This window comes from Leucoraja erinacea, chromosome 1, assembly GCF_028641065.1.
Source record: "Leucoraja erinacea ecotype New England chromosome 1, Leri_hhj_1, whole genome shotgun sequence".
In the NCBI taxonomy this organism is placed as follows: domain Eukaryota; kingdom Metazoa; phylum Chordata; class Chondrichthyes; order Rajiformes; family Rajidae; genus Leucoraja; species Leucoraja erinaceus.
The window spans coordinates 67172463-67185544 of NC_073377.1; the positions used below are offsets into that span (position 1 = coordinate 67172463).

Sequence of the window (13082 nt, forward strand, 5' to 3'; positions counted from 1 at the left end):
CAAAAATTTGAAAGTGTATATCACCAGACACAAGAATAGCTTCTACCCCTATTTTGTCAGGCTTCTGAATGGTCCTTCCATATGCTAGGGTACATCACTTTTTTCCAACTTGCCTCATTGCGAACATTGGACATTTATCTGTGGAATTGCAACGCTATAATGCTAAGAAACTATATTCTGCACTCTGGTATCTTCTCTTCCCTTTATATTTTGTACATGTGTTTAGTTTGTATTCATGTATAGTATTATCTGATCTGATTGGATGGCAAGCAAACAAAGGTTTTTTTCTCACCATATCTCGGTATATGTAACAAAAATAAACCTAAACAAACTTTCTATGAAACTGATGACAAGCAATCATTAAATAACAAGATGAATTTTATTTTACCTCTGGACCTTTTCCTCCCTCCACCATCAACTTCATTTCTTTCAGAAATATAAACATTAACATCCAACAACATTTTCTGTTCCCCATCATCAGCCTCTCAGTCTCTTTCCTGTTCTACCTATATTAAATGCCCAGTGTATTCTTTTTCATTCTTTTGGGGATCTGAGGGGTTAATATTTCACAAAAATAGTTGTTCTCATTCTTTTTATCTTTTTGATATGACACATGATCTCCAGGAAGTCAAGTTAAGTTGTACTCCAACTTTTTAATTATTTTAGTTATAATTATGATAGTTGCAGTTTTTCATGTAAATTGTCAGTATTAAATATAGACACATTAAATGATATATTAAGGATTGTTTCTGTCTGAATTGACAGGTTCAGTTTAAGGATTTCTGAGCAAAAGAAATGACTAGGAAAATAGAAATTCGCCCCATAACTGACACTTCTAAGCAAGTGGTTGTTAATTTCTCTGCAGCATTTGTAAGAAAGGAAAGGAAGGGACTAACTGTATGAAAGAAAGTTTGTTTCAAAGGGCTAGAAGTATTTTACCTCCATTAACTTCAGGGAAGAACTTTCAACTTTGGACTTTGAAATGAATAATAAACTGATTGCTCCATCATTGGACATACATTTGTGAGTCATATAAAGGAGTTTGGCTAAGGCAGAAATGATGAAAGCAGGAAATGCTAAAAACAAGTCTAACTTGTGGTGTAGTTGTGATTACTTGGAAATGAAGTAATTGTTCCTGTGGAAAGTACATATGCCAATGTTAGTATGTAAAAGTGAAGTCTGCAGATTGGCTGCATTTTATGTCTAAAAATTATATGGGTGTTTGAAAATCAAACTAACTGCACTTGCTCGAAGTATAAAATAAAAACAGAAAATGCTGAAAATACTCTGCAGGCCAGGCCACATCTCCAGGAAGTGAAAGAGTTAATATTTCAGGACAAAGACCTTTCAAACAAATGTTAACTCTGTTTATCTTCCCACAGATTGGCCTATCTTGATGAGTATTTACACCATTTTCTGCTAAATGGGTGGTTGATGTGTAAGTGATGTGTAATAATGTGTAACAATGCAACAAAACTAAAATATGTCTGATATTTTAGAACATAAAACAATATCTGTTAGAATGAGCCAAACACTGTGAGGACACTAGATCGCATGGGATCCAGGGAGAGTTAGCTAACTGGATACTGCTGGTCAGGCGGCATCTCTGGATGACGTGGATAGGTGATGTTTCAGTTGGGGACCCGTCTTCCAACCCAAAATATCACCTATCATGTCCTCTGAAGATGCCGCCTGACCTGCTGAGTTACCCCAGCATTTGGGTCCCTTTATGTAACCCACATCTGCAGTTGTTTGAGTCTAACTGGATACAGAAATACCTTCAGGGTAGGAACTGGACTGGAGGCCTGTGACTAGTGGTGTGCCTTGGGTCAGTGCTGGGCCATTGCTCGTTGTCATACTATCAATGATCTGGATGAGAATAGGTTTGCAGGTGACACTAAAATAGGTGGATTTAGGGGAATGAAGATGGCTATTAAGAATTACATCATGAACGTGATCGTAAAGGCATGTGGGCCAAGGAACAGCAAATGGAGTTTAATCCAGATAAGTGTACATTGTTGCACTTTGAGAAGCGAATCCAGAAATCTCCCATGCACCGTGAAAGTAGGGCCCTTGGGAGTGTCGTAGAGCAGAGGGATCGAGGAGCACAACTACACAGTGCCCTGAAAGTCGTGTTGCAGGTAGATTGAGTGGTGTAGAAGGCTTTTGGCACAATGGCCTTCATCAGTCAGGAACTGTAGATGCTGGAATCTTGCACAGAACACAAAGTGCTGGAATATCTCAGCAGGTCAGGTAGTATCTCTGGAGGATCGACGCAAAGTGCTGGAGCAACTCAGCGGGTCATCTCTGGAGAAAAAGAAATGGAGACGTTTCCGGTTGGAATGCTTCTTCAGACTGGGATTCTGAAGAAGGGTTCCAACCCGAAACATCGCTTATTCATTTTCTCCAGAGATACAGCTTGACCTGCTGAATTACTCTCGTACTTTGTGTCTATCTTCGGCATAAACCAGCGTCTGCAGTTCCTTCCTAAGTATCTCTGGAACACACGGGCGGGCAACGTTTCAGGTTGGGCTCCTTCTTCAGCTTGATTGTAGTAGGAGGAGAGTGCTGGAGGAGAGGTGGAGAGGTGGGGGTGTTGGTGGAGACTGTTGCAGCTTGTTCCGTCCATGACTTGAACAGGCTGCCTTCTACCATAAAACTATTTCAGCTCTGATTGGCTGAGGATGATATGAACGAGAAACCCAATGGCAAAAAAAAAAGAAAAAAAAAAAAGTTGTTTGGCACGGACTTGTAGGGCCGAGATGGCCTGTTTCCGTGCTGTAATTGCTATATGTTATATAGTTATATCCTAGAGATGGTCAGAAATTACTGCAACAAGTTTCCATTCCCAGGACATAACACCCAGCGTGTCCTGGAATTCATACTGGTTTTACCAGAATCCAGTGTTACTCGAATTTTCCACAACGTTCATTAGCAAACATAAAATCTCCCATCAATCAGCTCAACTCATTGTAATTTAGTCAACTAATGTCTATAATGCGACCATTTTGGCCACGCAAAGCCAGAATTATTTCCTTCTTGCTTCCACTCTGCCAAAGCCAGAAACCAATTTAATCAGAAAATGTATTTATGTAATACCTGCATAAGACGGAGAAAAAATGAGTGCGTGTAATAGGCCGCTAGCTCTGGCTCATCAACCAAAAGCGGCTCAACTGATAGCATTTTAACATTGAAACTGAATTTAAAGTGATCTAAAGTAATTGTAACGTTCATTGTGAAACAGACCCGAGTGTGGCTTCACCAGAATGTCGGTCACCACACCTGCAGATCATTGACAATATGGATTCATGTGATCACAGGTGCCCATTCACCCAACATTGTAAGGCACAATGTGACAAATTGACCCATTCCATTCTGGGACATGGATGATTTTGTGGGTGGGTATTGTTCATAAGGTCATAAATGATAGTAGTAGAATTAAGCCATTCGGCCCATCAAGTCTACTCCGCCATTCAAACATGGCTGATCTTTCTCTCCCTCCTAACCCCATTCTCCTTCCTTCTCCCCACAACCCCTGACACCCTGTATTGGGTAAATTGACTTGTTGTATAGACTTCTAAAACAACATAAATTATTACAGATAATTAAATGCAAGATGATAGTGAGTGTAATTCAGTTAAAACTTAAATTCTTTAGAACATAGAATATAGAACAGTACAGCACAGAAACATGCCCATTGGCCCCACAATATCGATGCAGAACATGATGCCAAGATAAACTCATCTCCTCTGCCTGCACATGATCCATATCCCTCCATTCCCACCGTATCCATGGGCCTATCTATAAATCTCCCCAATGCCTCTATGCAGTGTGCCTTCAAAACCTGATATACTTCAATCAGATCTTCCCTCAACCTTTGGCATTTCAGAGAAAATAAACCATGTTTTGTGCTATTTATTTTCATTACATAGTCCCAGATTACAATCTCAAAATTAATGTGCAAATTAATGCCATCAGAGGTGAATGTTGCTATGTTTTCAAATGATGAGTTTCTATGGCCACCATTTGTTCTTACATTTTTCTGAAACCCTATAAATCTCTCTGAAAATTTTCTTCCAAATAATAACATTAGTGGATGCACAATATTTTTTTGGGGTTTCAAAGAACACCGTCAATGGCACATTTCTGTTACCTGCTATATTGTGTTATCATCTCTCCAGTTAATACAGTGTTGTTGCTGAACAAATTCCTCTCTCCTCAGACCATACCATCCAGTCGGTGTTTTGCTGCTGCTGCTGCACTGTTCAAAAGCGGTAAGCTGTGCCTTTAATACCTTTCAGCTAAATGCATATTTCAAATATTTTTGTTGAGCATCTATGGCCTACGGTAACATGGTTAATGCCTTCTTTTACTTTTGTTCAATTTTAGTGCAGTCACGACTCAGATGAGCCTGGAAGATAATGCTGATCTCATGGACGAGTATCCCTTGAGAGAGCGCCAGTCATCTTATCCTTCATCAAATATTTACAGAGTACGTTAAACATTTTTGTAATGTTTTCGTAATAAATGATACAGGATATAACTTGCACGTAACACGACTCTGTATATACAGCTGGGAGAGACATTTATCACAACAGTCACACAAAGGCAACTTTCACTTCACTGCACCATTTACAAGATGCATCCACTTGCTTTCAAAGCTTTCAAAGATGTAGAAACATCGTCTTTATGATCATGACAAAGGAGCAGAATTAGGCTATTTGGCCCATCGAGTCTGTTCCGCCATTCAATCATGGCTGATATGTTTTTCCCTCTCAACGCCATTCTCCTGCCTCTCCCCATAATTTCTGACACCCTTAATAATCAAGAATCTATCAATCTCTGCTTTAAAAATACCCAATAGCGGTCTCCACAGCCATCTGTGGCAATGAGTTCCAAAGATACATCACCCTCTGGCTGAAGAAATTCCTCGTCATCTCCTTTCTAAAGGTATGTCCTTTTATTGAAAGGCTGTGCCCTCCGGTCCGAGACACCTCTACTACTGGAGTACCCTCTTCATATCCAGGCCTCTGCCTAGTTGAATTATGACTGATTGTTGTTATTTTAGGGGTATATATATTCTGCTGTATTTTTAACAGTTGCAACATGTTTATTATCTTACGATGCTGTGTCACTGGGCAGGTGAACAGGACAGTGGGGGTCCCATCGAGAAGGAAGCCTCCCCCACCTCCCCCCGCTGATGAGGAGGATGGAGGAGAGGTCCGTGTGATTGCACTGTATGAATTCTGTGCCCAGGAACCCACTGACCTGAGTGTCAGGAGGTATGAAGAGTACATTATACTTCAGAAGCATGACCCTCACTGGTGGAAAGCGAGAGACAAGGATGGGTAAGAATTAGTTTTGCCATATTTGATACAATATAGAGTGTACATTTTTGAGGGACCTTTAGTTGGATTTAGCAAGCAGCTCAGGTGTTCAGGTGTCGGAGGCTATGGGGAGAAGGCAGGAGTTTAGGAGGGGGAGATAGGTCAGCTATGATTGAATGGTGGAGTAGACTTGATGGGCCAAATGGCTTAATTCTACTCCTATCCCTTATGACCTTATGACCCAGACTGATTCCTGGGATGTCAGGTCTTTCATATGAAGAAAGACAGGATAGACTTGGCTTGTACTCGCTAGATTTTAGAAGATTGAGGGGGGATCTTATAGAAACTTACAAAATTCTTAAGGGGTTGGACAGGCTAGATGCAGGAAGATTGTTCCCGATGTTGGGGAAGTCCAGAACAAGGGGTCACAGTTTAAGGATAAGAGGGAAATCTTTTAGGACCGAGATGAGAAAAACATTTTTCACACAGAGAGTGGTGAATCTGTGTAATTCTCTGCCACAGAAGGTAGTTGAGGCCAGTTCATTGGCTATATTTAAGAGGGAGTTAGATGTGGCCCTTGTGGCTAAAGGGATCAGAGGGTATGGAGAGAAGGCAGGTACAGGATACTGAGTTGGATGGTCAGCCATGATCATATTGAATGGCGGTGCAGGCTCGAAGGGCCGAATGGCCTACTCTTGCATCTATTTTCTATGTTTCTATGTTTCTATGACCTCATGTTTGTATTTTGCACTTTCTCCCTGTGACAGTGTGGGTTTCTTGCAGGTGCTCTAGTTTCCTCCACATCCCAAAGACGTGCTGGTTTGTAGGTTAATTGGCCTCTGTAAATTGTCCCTCATATGTAGGGAGTGGATGCGAAAGTGGAATAACATAGAACTAGTATGAGTTAGACGAGTTAGGTGACTTTATTCATGCAATGTGGTGGCGTAACTGAAAAACATTCTCAGAAACCACCTCCCAAACTTTGAACTTAGGCTGTGAACTGTCTTTAAGCTTTGTTAATCTGATTGCTGCAAAATAAAGAATAATTCATGTGTGCTATTTCAGAAATGAAGGATTCATTCCAAGCAACTATGTGACTGAGAAGAAATCTATTAATTTAGAGGCATTTGAGTAAGTTCACCTCAAACAGTTTGCTATTTCAATATTAACAAAAATCCTGTTATGTTATTAAGAAAGTAGTTTAAAAGTGAGTAGTTGTCGGCAAATGTTTCTAATTCAGCAATATCCTTGTGCTGTCGTGCATTACACTATACTGATGTGGTAGTCAGATCTGTGATACATTTGTGTGGTACATACTGAAAAGAGGAACATTCCTCATTTTATGCATGTTACTTTTCATTCTCATACATTTTCACCATAATATGACTGACTCTTTGGGGCTTCATGCCCAGGGGTGTGGAGGTTACCAGGGTGATTTGAAAGCTCTGAAAGCTCTGTCCTTCTGAGTTGGGTAAGACAGTTGTGGATCCCGTCATTGTGGCGGTGGAGTGGCAGCATGAAGGAAATGTCATGGCAATTCTTAGCTACCTCTGCCTCATGAATTAGTTCACACACAGTGTTTCTGATGACCTGCTCAACAATTGGTTCAGGATCATGAAATGCAATTGACTGAAGTCTTCACAGTTACTTCTCCATTAACTCAATCATGGAGGGCATTCAAGATTTTCCGAGGCATACCTCTCTTTATTATCAAGAAAATAGCCATTATCTTCACTGTTGACTTCCCATTGAAATATCTGAAATTAAGCGGAAAGAAGAAGTATGGGGATTAGGGGAGGGTGAGGTGGGGATGGGCGTAAACAAAATAAAATACACAAAGAGGGAAGATTATCTGGCAAAGCTCAGCTCATATCACTCAGAAAGGTTTTGTTCCGTTAAGCAGGGCACCTGTAAAAGACAAGAGCTTTTAATGCTTCTGTGGGGTAGGAGTTTTGGCCATGGGACTTGCATTTGGGCAGAGCCAAACCTGAAATAGTTAATCAAATTTCACTATCAAGAATAACCAACCACTCTTCACTCATAGGAATACACAGTATTGAAATGTCGGTGATGCGTTCTTCATGGCTTCTGATTTTATTTTTCATAAATTAAGGAATGGCTGTACAAAGATGTATTGATCTTTTTCATCGTAGGTACAGCACTGCTAGAGCTATGCTGTATGTACTATCACATGTAGATATTCCTATAATAACCATCTCCCTTTCTCCCAGGTGGTATTGTAAAAATATCACACGGAACAAAGCAGAACAGCTCCTTCGGCAAGAGGTAAATCGCATAGAAATGTCAATTGTACTTTGGACAAAAATTTAATTTAAAGTTACATTAATATATGTTTTTGTTCAATATTTGTTTTTCTAATTTAGAATTTAAATATATGTGTATTTGATGTGACAGTTATGTGGTATATTAAAGGAATTGCATTTTACAAAACAGAAATATTAGTAGTTAGCCACATGAGACATTTTTTATCTTTTAACCTTTATTAATATTTTCCAGAGGAAATGAATAAAGTTGATTTTCAACTATGGTACAAATACATTCTCATTGAAATGGCAGCCATTCATATTTTATTTATTTTTGTTTGACATTCATCACTGAAGTAAATTCCCTAAATAATAGAAGTCAAGGTCAGGATTGGATGCAAAGAGGTGTCATGTTGAGTTAACACAATAGATAGCAAGTCTGAGCATCTTAGAATTCAACTGACAGGACCAAGAGCTTGATTCATTCATTGATTCAATGATGCTTTATTGTCAGATGTGCCTAGGTATAGTAAAATTCATTGTTTTTATATACATTATGGTAATATTATAAAGCAGACTTCACTTAGATGGTGCACAAAGAGTCACCACGTTTCTGGCACCAACAAAATAAAAAAAGTTCTTAGTACAGTCTTATCTTCTGGCAGAGATGAACCAGGCCTGTGGCCGCAGAAAAGATTAATGAGGCTGTTGCCAGGACTTTGAGCTATAGGGAGAGGTTGGCAAGCTAGATCTTTATCTCTTGCAGTGCTGGAGACTGTAGGGTGACTTCGTAGAGGTATTATATATAAAATCACGAGGAGACTAGATAGGGTGACTACAATATTTTTCCCTAGGGTAGGGAAATCAAGAGGACATAAGTTTGAGGTGAGGAGGGAAATATTTAATAGGAACTTGAGGGGTAACTTGCTCATGGAATGAGCTGCCAGAGGAGATAGTTAAGGCAGGTACAATGACAACATTTAAAAGACATTTGGACAGGTACATGGATAGGAACGTTTTAGAGGGATGTTGGCCAAATGTGGGCAAATGTGATTAGTTTAGATATCTTGGCATGGATAGGTTTGGCTAAAGTGCCTGTTTCCGTGCATTGTGAATCAATAAAGCCATGATCATATTGAATGGCGGTGCAGGCTCGAAGGGCCGAATGGCCTACTCCTGCACCTATTTTCTAGGTTTCTATGTTTCTAATTACTCTCATTCTACAGCATCTCGGTGAGATTTCTCTTGGTATATTATCTGGAGTTTTAGTCTCCCAACTTGGGAAAGAATACACTTGTAGGGAGGGAGGGTAATTTGGATTAACCTGACTGGTCTCCAGGATGATAGGACTGTTGTATGCAGAGGGATTGGGTCAACCAGGAGTGCAGAAGATGAAGAGGAGGTCACGTGGAAACTTATAAAAGTCTGACACATCTTCATAAGCTGGAAGGATTGGCAGAGGAACGTTTTTCCGTGGATGGTGGATTTAAAATGAGGGTTCGCAGTAGCGGGAAATAGAGTAAGGCATTTAGAAATATCTTCACTTCAAGGGTGGTGAGCCAATGGAATTTGCTACCACAGAAACCTAGTGAGTTGCTGAATGTACTTAAGAAGGAAATGGATGGACATGAATCACAAAGGATATGAAGGGGTGTGGGGAGAGAGAGCAGGAACATGCTACTGAGTTGGAAGATAAGCCATGATTGACCTGAATGGTAAAGGAAGCTGGAAAGGCCAAATGGTCCATTTCTTCTTTTCCCATGAGTAATTAATGCAATTTCATCACCCACATCTTTTGCAAACTTGTTCATTGGTTTTAAAAGCTGTTTGGTATCATTTCATGTATCTTTTCTTTCAGGGTAAAGAAGGGGCCTTTATTGTCAGGGACTCCAGCCAGCAAGGGATTTACACTGTATCTGTTTTTACCAAAGCTGGAGGGTAAGCAATGATTTAATGAGACCATCAATTCAGATGTGCATCTATAAAAATAAGAAATCCTTACGGGAAGTGCCTTTATCTCACAATGACACAGCTGATGGAGCTGCTGCCTCACAGTGCCAGAGATCCAGGTTTGTTTCTGAACTTGGGTGTTGTCTAAGTGGAGTCTGCATCTTCTCCTTGTAACCACATGGGCTCTGGTTTCCTCCCACATCTCAAAGACGAGCTTGTTTGTAGGTTAATTGGCCTCTGTAATATTGCACCTAATGTGCAGGAAGTGATTGCGAATGTTACATTACATAGAATTAGTGTGAATGGGGTAATTCTTTCTAATAGGTTATCTTATTGATTTTTCTACTGGTAACACCATGTTATTGATATGTGAGATAGATGATCAGTGATGACTTGGTAACAATTCCCCTTTGAATTACAATACTTACTGTAAGAAAATATATGATGAAATATTGTGGGAATACATTTACTTGAATGGATACATTTAATTCCTGCTAGAAGCAGGAAGATTATTCCCGATGTTGGGGAAGTCCAGAACTAGGGGTCACAGTTTAAGGATAAGAGGGGTGCTTCCGGCTGCGGCACGGCAGGTACTTTAAAACTTTGACCGCCGGCCTGCGGCCTACACCAGCCTGAAGCCGCGGTCTATAGTTGGGAAGAGCCGATCCTGGACTCACCTTGACTTTGACTTTGTCCCTTACCATCTGGACGCCCGCAGCAACGGCTGTGGAGGGTGGAGGTCCCGACCACGGGGGAAAATGGAAGAGGACTGGCCAAGTTCTGTGCCTTCCACCACAGTGATGAATGCTGTGGTGGATGTTTGTGTAACATTTTTATTGTGGTTGTGTGTTCTTTATTACTGTACCGTTGCTGGCAACCCAAATTCCACCGACCTTGGTTGTGTGGCAATTAAATTATATCAATTATATCAATCAATCAATCTTAGGACCGAGATGAGAAAATCATTTTTTACACAGAGAGTGATGAATCTCACAGAAGGTAGTTGAGGCCAGTTCATTGACTATATTTAAGAGGGAGTTAGAAGTGGCCCTTGTGGCTAAAGGGATCAGGGGGTATGGAGAGAAGGCAGCGATGGGATACTGAGTTGGATGATCAGCCATGATCATATTGAGAATGGCGGTGCAGGCTCGAAGGGCCGAATGGCCTACTCCTGCACCTATTTTCTATGTTTCTATGTTTCTATTTCTGATTACTGTGTGTTCCAACAGAGATCAAAATGGATCAGTGAGACATTATCACATTAAGCAGACACAGGCATCACAGAGACAATACTACGTGGCAGAGAAACATCTATTTGATACAATTCATGAGCTTATTGAATATCATGAACACAATGCAGCAGGTATGGGAACGTGGAAATGCAATTCTGTTTAAACATTGAGTAAGTGTGATTTTTATGTATTTTCTGATCCATTATCTGGATCACAAGTTTATGTTTCGGTCAGCTTACACTGGGAACTCTGTACTGGGAGTGTGGCGGTGATGAGATGTTACAATGCTGAATATGGTATTGTTTCACTATGTTTACCTGGCCCTGTTGTCCACTTGGATATTTAGTAAAGATCAGGGAGTTAATTTTAGATAGACACAAAAAAACACTGAAGAAGGGTCTCAACCCGAAACGTCACCTATTCCTTTTCTCCAGAGATGCTGCCTGACCTGCTGAGTTACTCCAGCTTGTTGTGTCTATCTTTGGTTTAAATCAGCATCTGCAGTTCCTTCCTACACATGGAGTTCATTTTGTTAGGCAAAATACCTCTCTCAACCAGTAATGCCTCGTTCTTGTCAGTTTACCACATTGTGGTTTATACAGTATATGTACCATGTTCAAAATCGTCATCAGGACCTTCTACACTTTAACTTTCTCTGCACTTCAAAGTAACTTGTGATGTGTGAAATATTTTAAGATGCAACAGGCAGAAGATAAATACAAGCATTTTTCCTGCTTCTATCTTCAGAGGTTTTCCTTTGATGGATCAGATGTAGGTGGTTAGCACGATTTTCCATATGAACTGAATAGTGGAACGTCTTAGAAATTAGACCGCAGGTCTCAGTTTATTTCAATGCTGCACAATTAAAAATGCATTTGGCAATAAAATACAATTATAACTATAACGTACAACATAATATCCACAATTTTTACCTTCATTTCATGTAACTGAGCAATATTGTGATCAATGTACATCAACATATATCATTCCATTACAAGGGAACATTAGACCATGTTACCAACCAGTTTAGTTTCTCCCATGACAACAGTGGGTTTAATTTGCCACAGCACTGGACTGAGTCTTTACTAAGGAAAGTCCCTTCCTTGCTTTTACCTCTATTGCTCCCAATGCCAGCATAAGACAATAGACAATAGGTGCAGGAGTAGGCCATTCGGCCCTTCAAGCCAGCACCACCATTCAATGTGATCATGGCTGATCATCCCCAATCAGTACCCCATTCCTGCTTTCTCCCCATATCCCCCAACTCCACTATCTTTAAGAGCCCTATCTAGCTCTCTCTTGAAAGTATCCCGAGAACCGGCCTCCACCGCGCTCTGAGGCAGAGAATTCCACAGACTCACAACTCTCTGTGTGAAAAAGTGTTTCCTCATCTCCGTTCTAAATGGCTTACCCCTTATTCTTAAACAGTGGCCCCTGGTTCTGGACTCTCCCAACATCGGGAACATGTTTCCTGCCTCTAGCGTGTCCAAACCCTTAATAATCTTATATATTTCAATAAGATCCTCTCTCATCCTTCTAAATTCCAGAGTATACAAGCCTAGCCGCTCCATTCTCTCAGCATATGACAGTCCCACCATCCCGGGAATTAACCTTGTGAGCCTACGCTGCACTCCCTCAATAGCAAGAATGTCCTTCCTCAAATTTGGAGACCAAAACTGCACACAATACTCCAGGTGTGGTCTCACTAGGGCCCTGTACAACTGCAGGAGGACCTCTTTGCTGCTATTCTCAATTCCTCTTGTTATGAAGGCCAACATGCCATTCGCTTTCTTCAATGCCTGCTGTACCTGCATGCTTACTTTCGTAGACTGATGAACAAGGACCCCCCAGATCCCGTTCATCCTTTTCAGTCTTCAAGGGTTCAACTTTGGTCTTAACTAATTTTTCCTCTTCACATGCCTAAAGAAACTTTTACTATCCTCCCTTATATTCTTGGCTAGCTTACCTTCGTAGCTCATCTTTTCTCCTCGTATTGCCTTTTTAGTTACCCTCTGATGCTCTTTAAACATCACCCCATCCTCTGGCTTCCCACTCAACTTTCCTATGTTGTACTTTTCCTCATTTATTTTTAAACTGTCTCTGAATTCCTTTGTCAGCCACGGTCGCCCCTTACTCCCCTTGGAATATTTCTTACTCTTTGGAATTAACTGATCCTGCACCTTCTGTATGATTCCCAGAAATACCTGCCATTGTTGTTCCATTTTCATCCCTGCTAGGGTATCTTTCCAGTTAACTATGGCCAGCTCCTCCCTCATAGCTCCATAGTCCCCTTTGTTCAACAGTAATAC

The 13082-nt window shown here is 40.7% G+C and overlaps 1 protein-coding gene across 1 annotated transcript in view; it reads left to right on the forward strand.

The window, feature by feature from the left end:
- Positions 1-13082, forward strand: part of txk (TXK tyrosine kinase) — a 57177-nt gene that overhangs the window by 27550 nt on the left and 16545 nt on the right. Inside the window, exons 2-8 of the mRNA XM_055636614.1 lie at positions 4223-4274; positions 4390-4492; positions 5143-5348; positions 6393-6458; positions 7559-7613; positions 9450-9529; positions 10771-10904. Of these exons, the coding sequence (XP_055492589.1) occupies positions 4223-4274; positions 4390-4492; positions 5143-5348; positions 6393-6458; positions 7559-7613; positions 9450-9529; positions 10771-10904 (696 nt within the window). The remainder of the gene's footprint in view (positions 1-4222; positions 4275-4389; positions 4493-5142; positions 5349-6392; positions 6459-7558; positions 7614-9449; positions 9530-10770; positions 10905-13082) is intronic.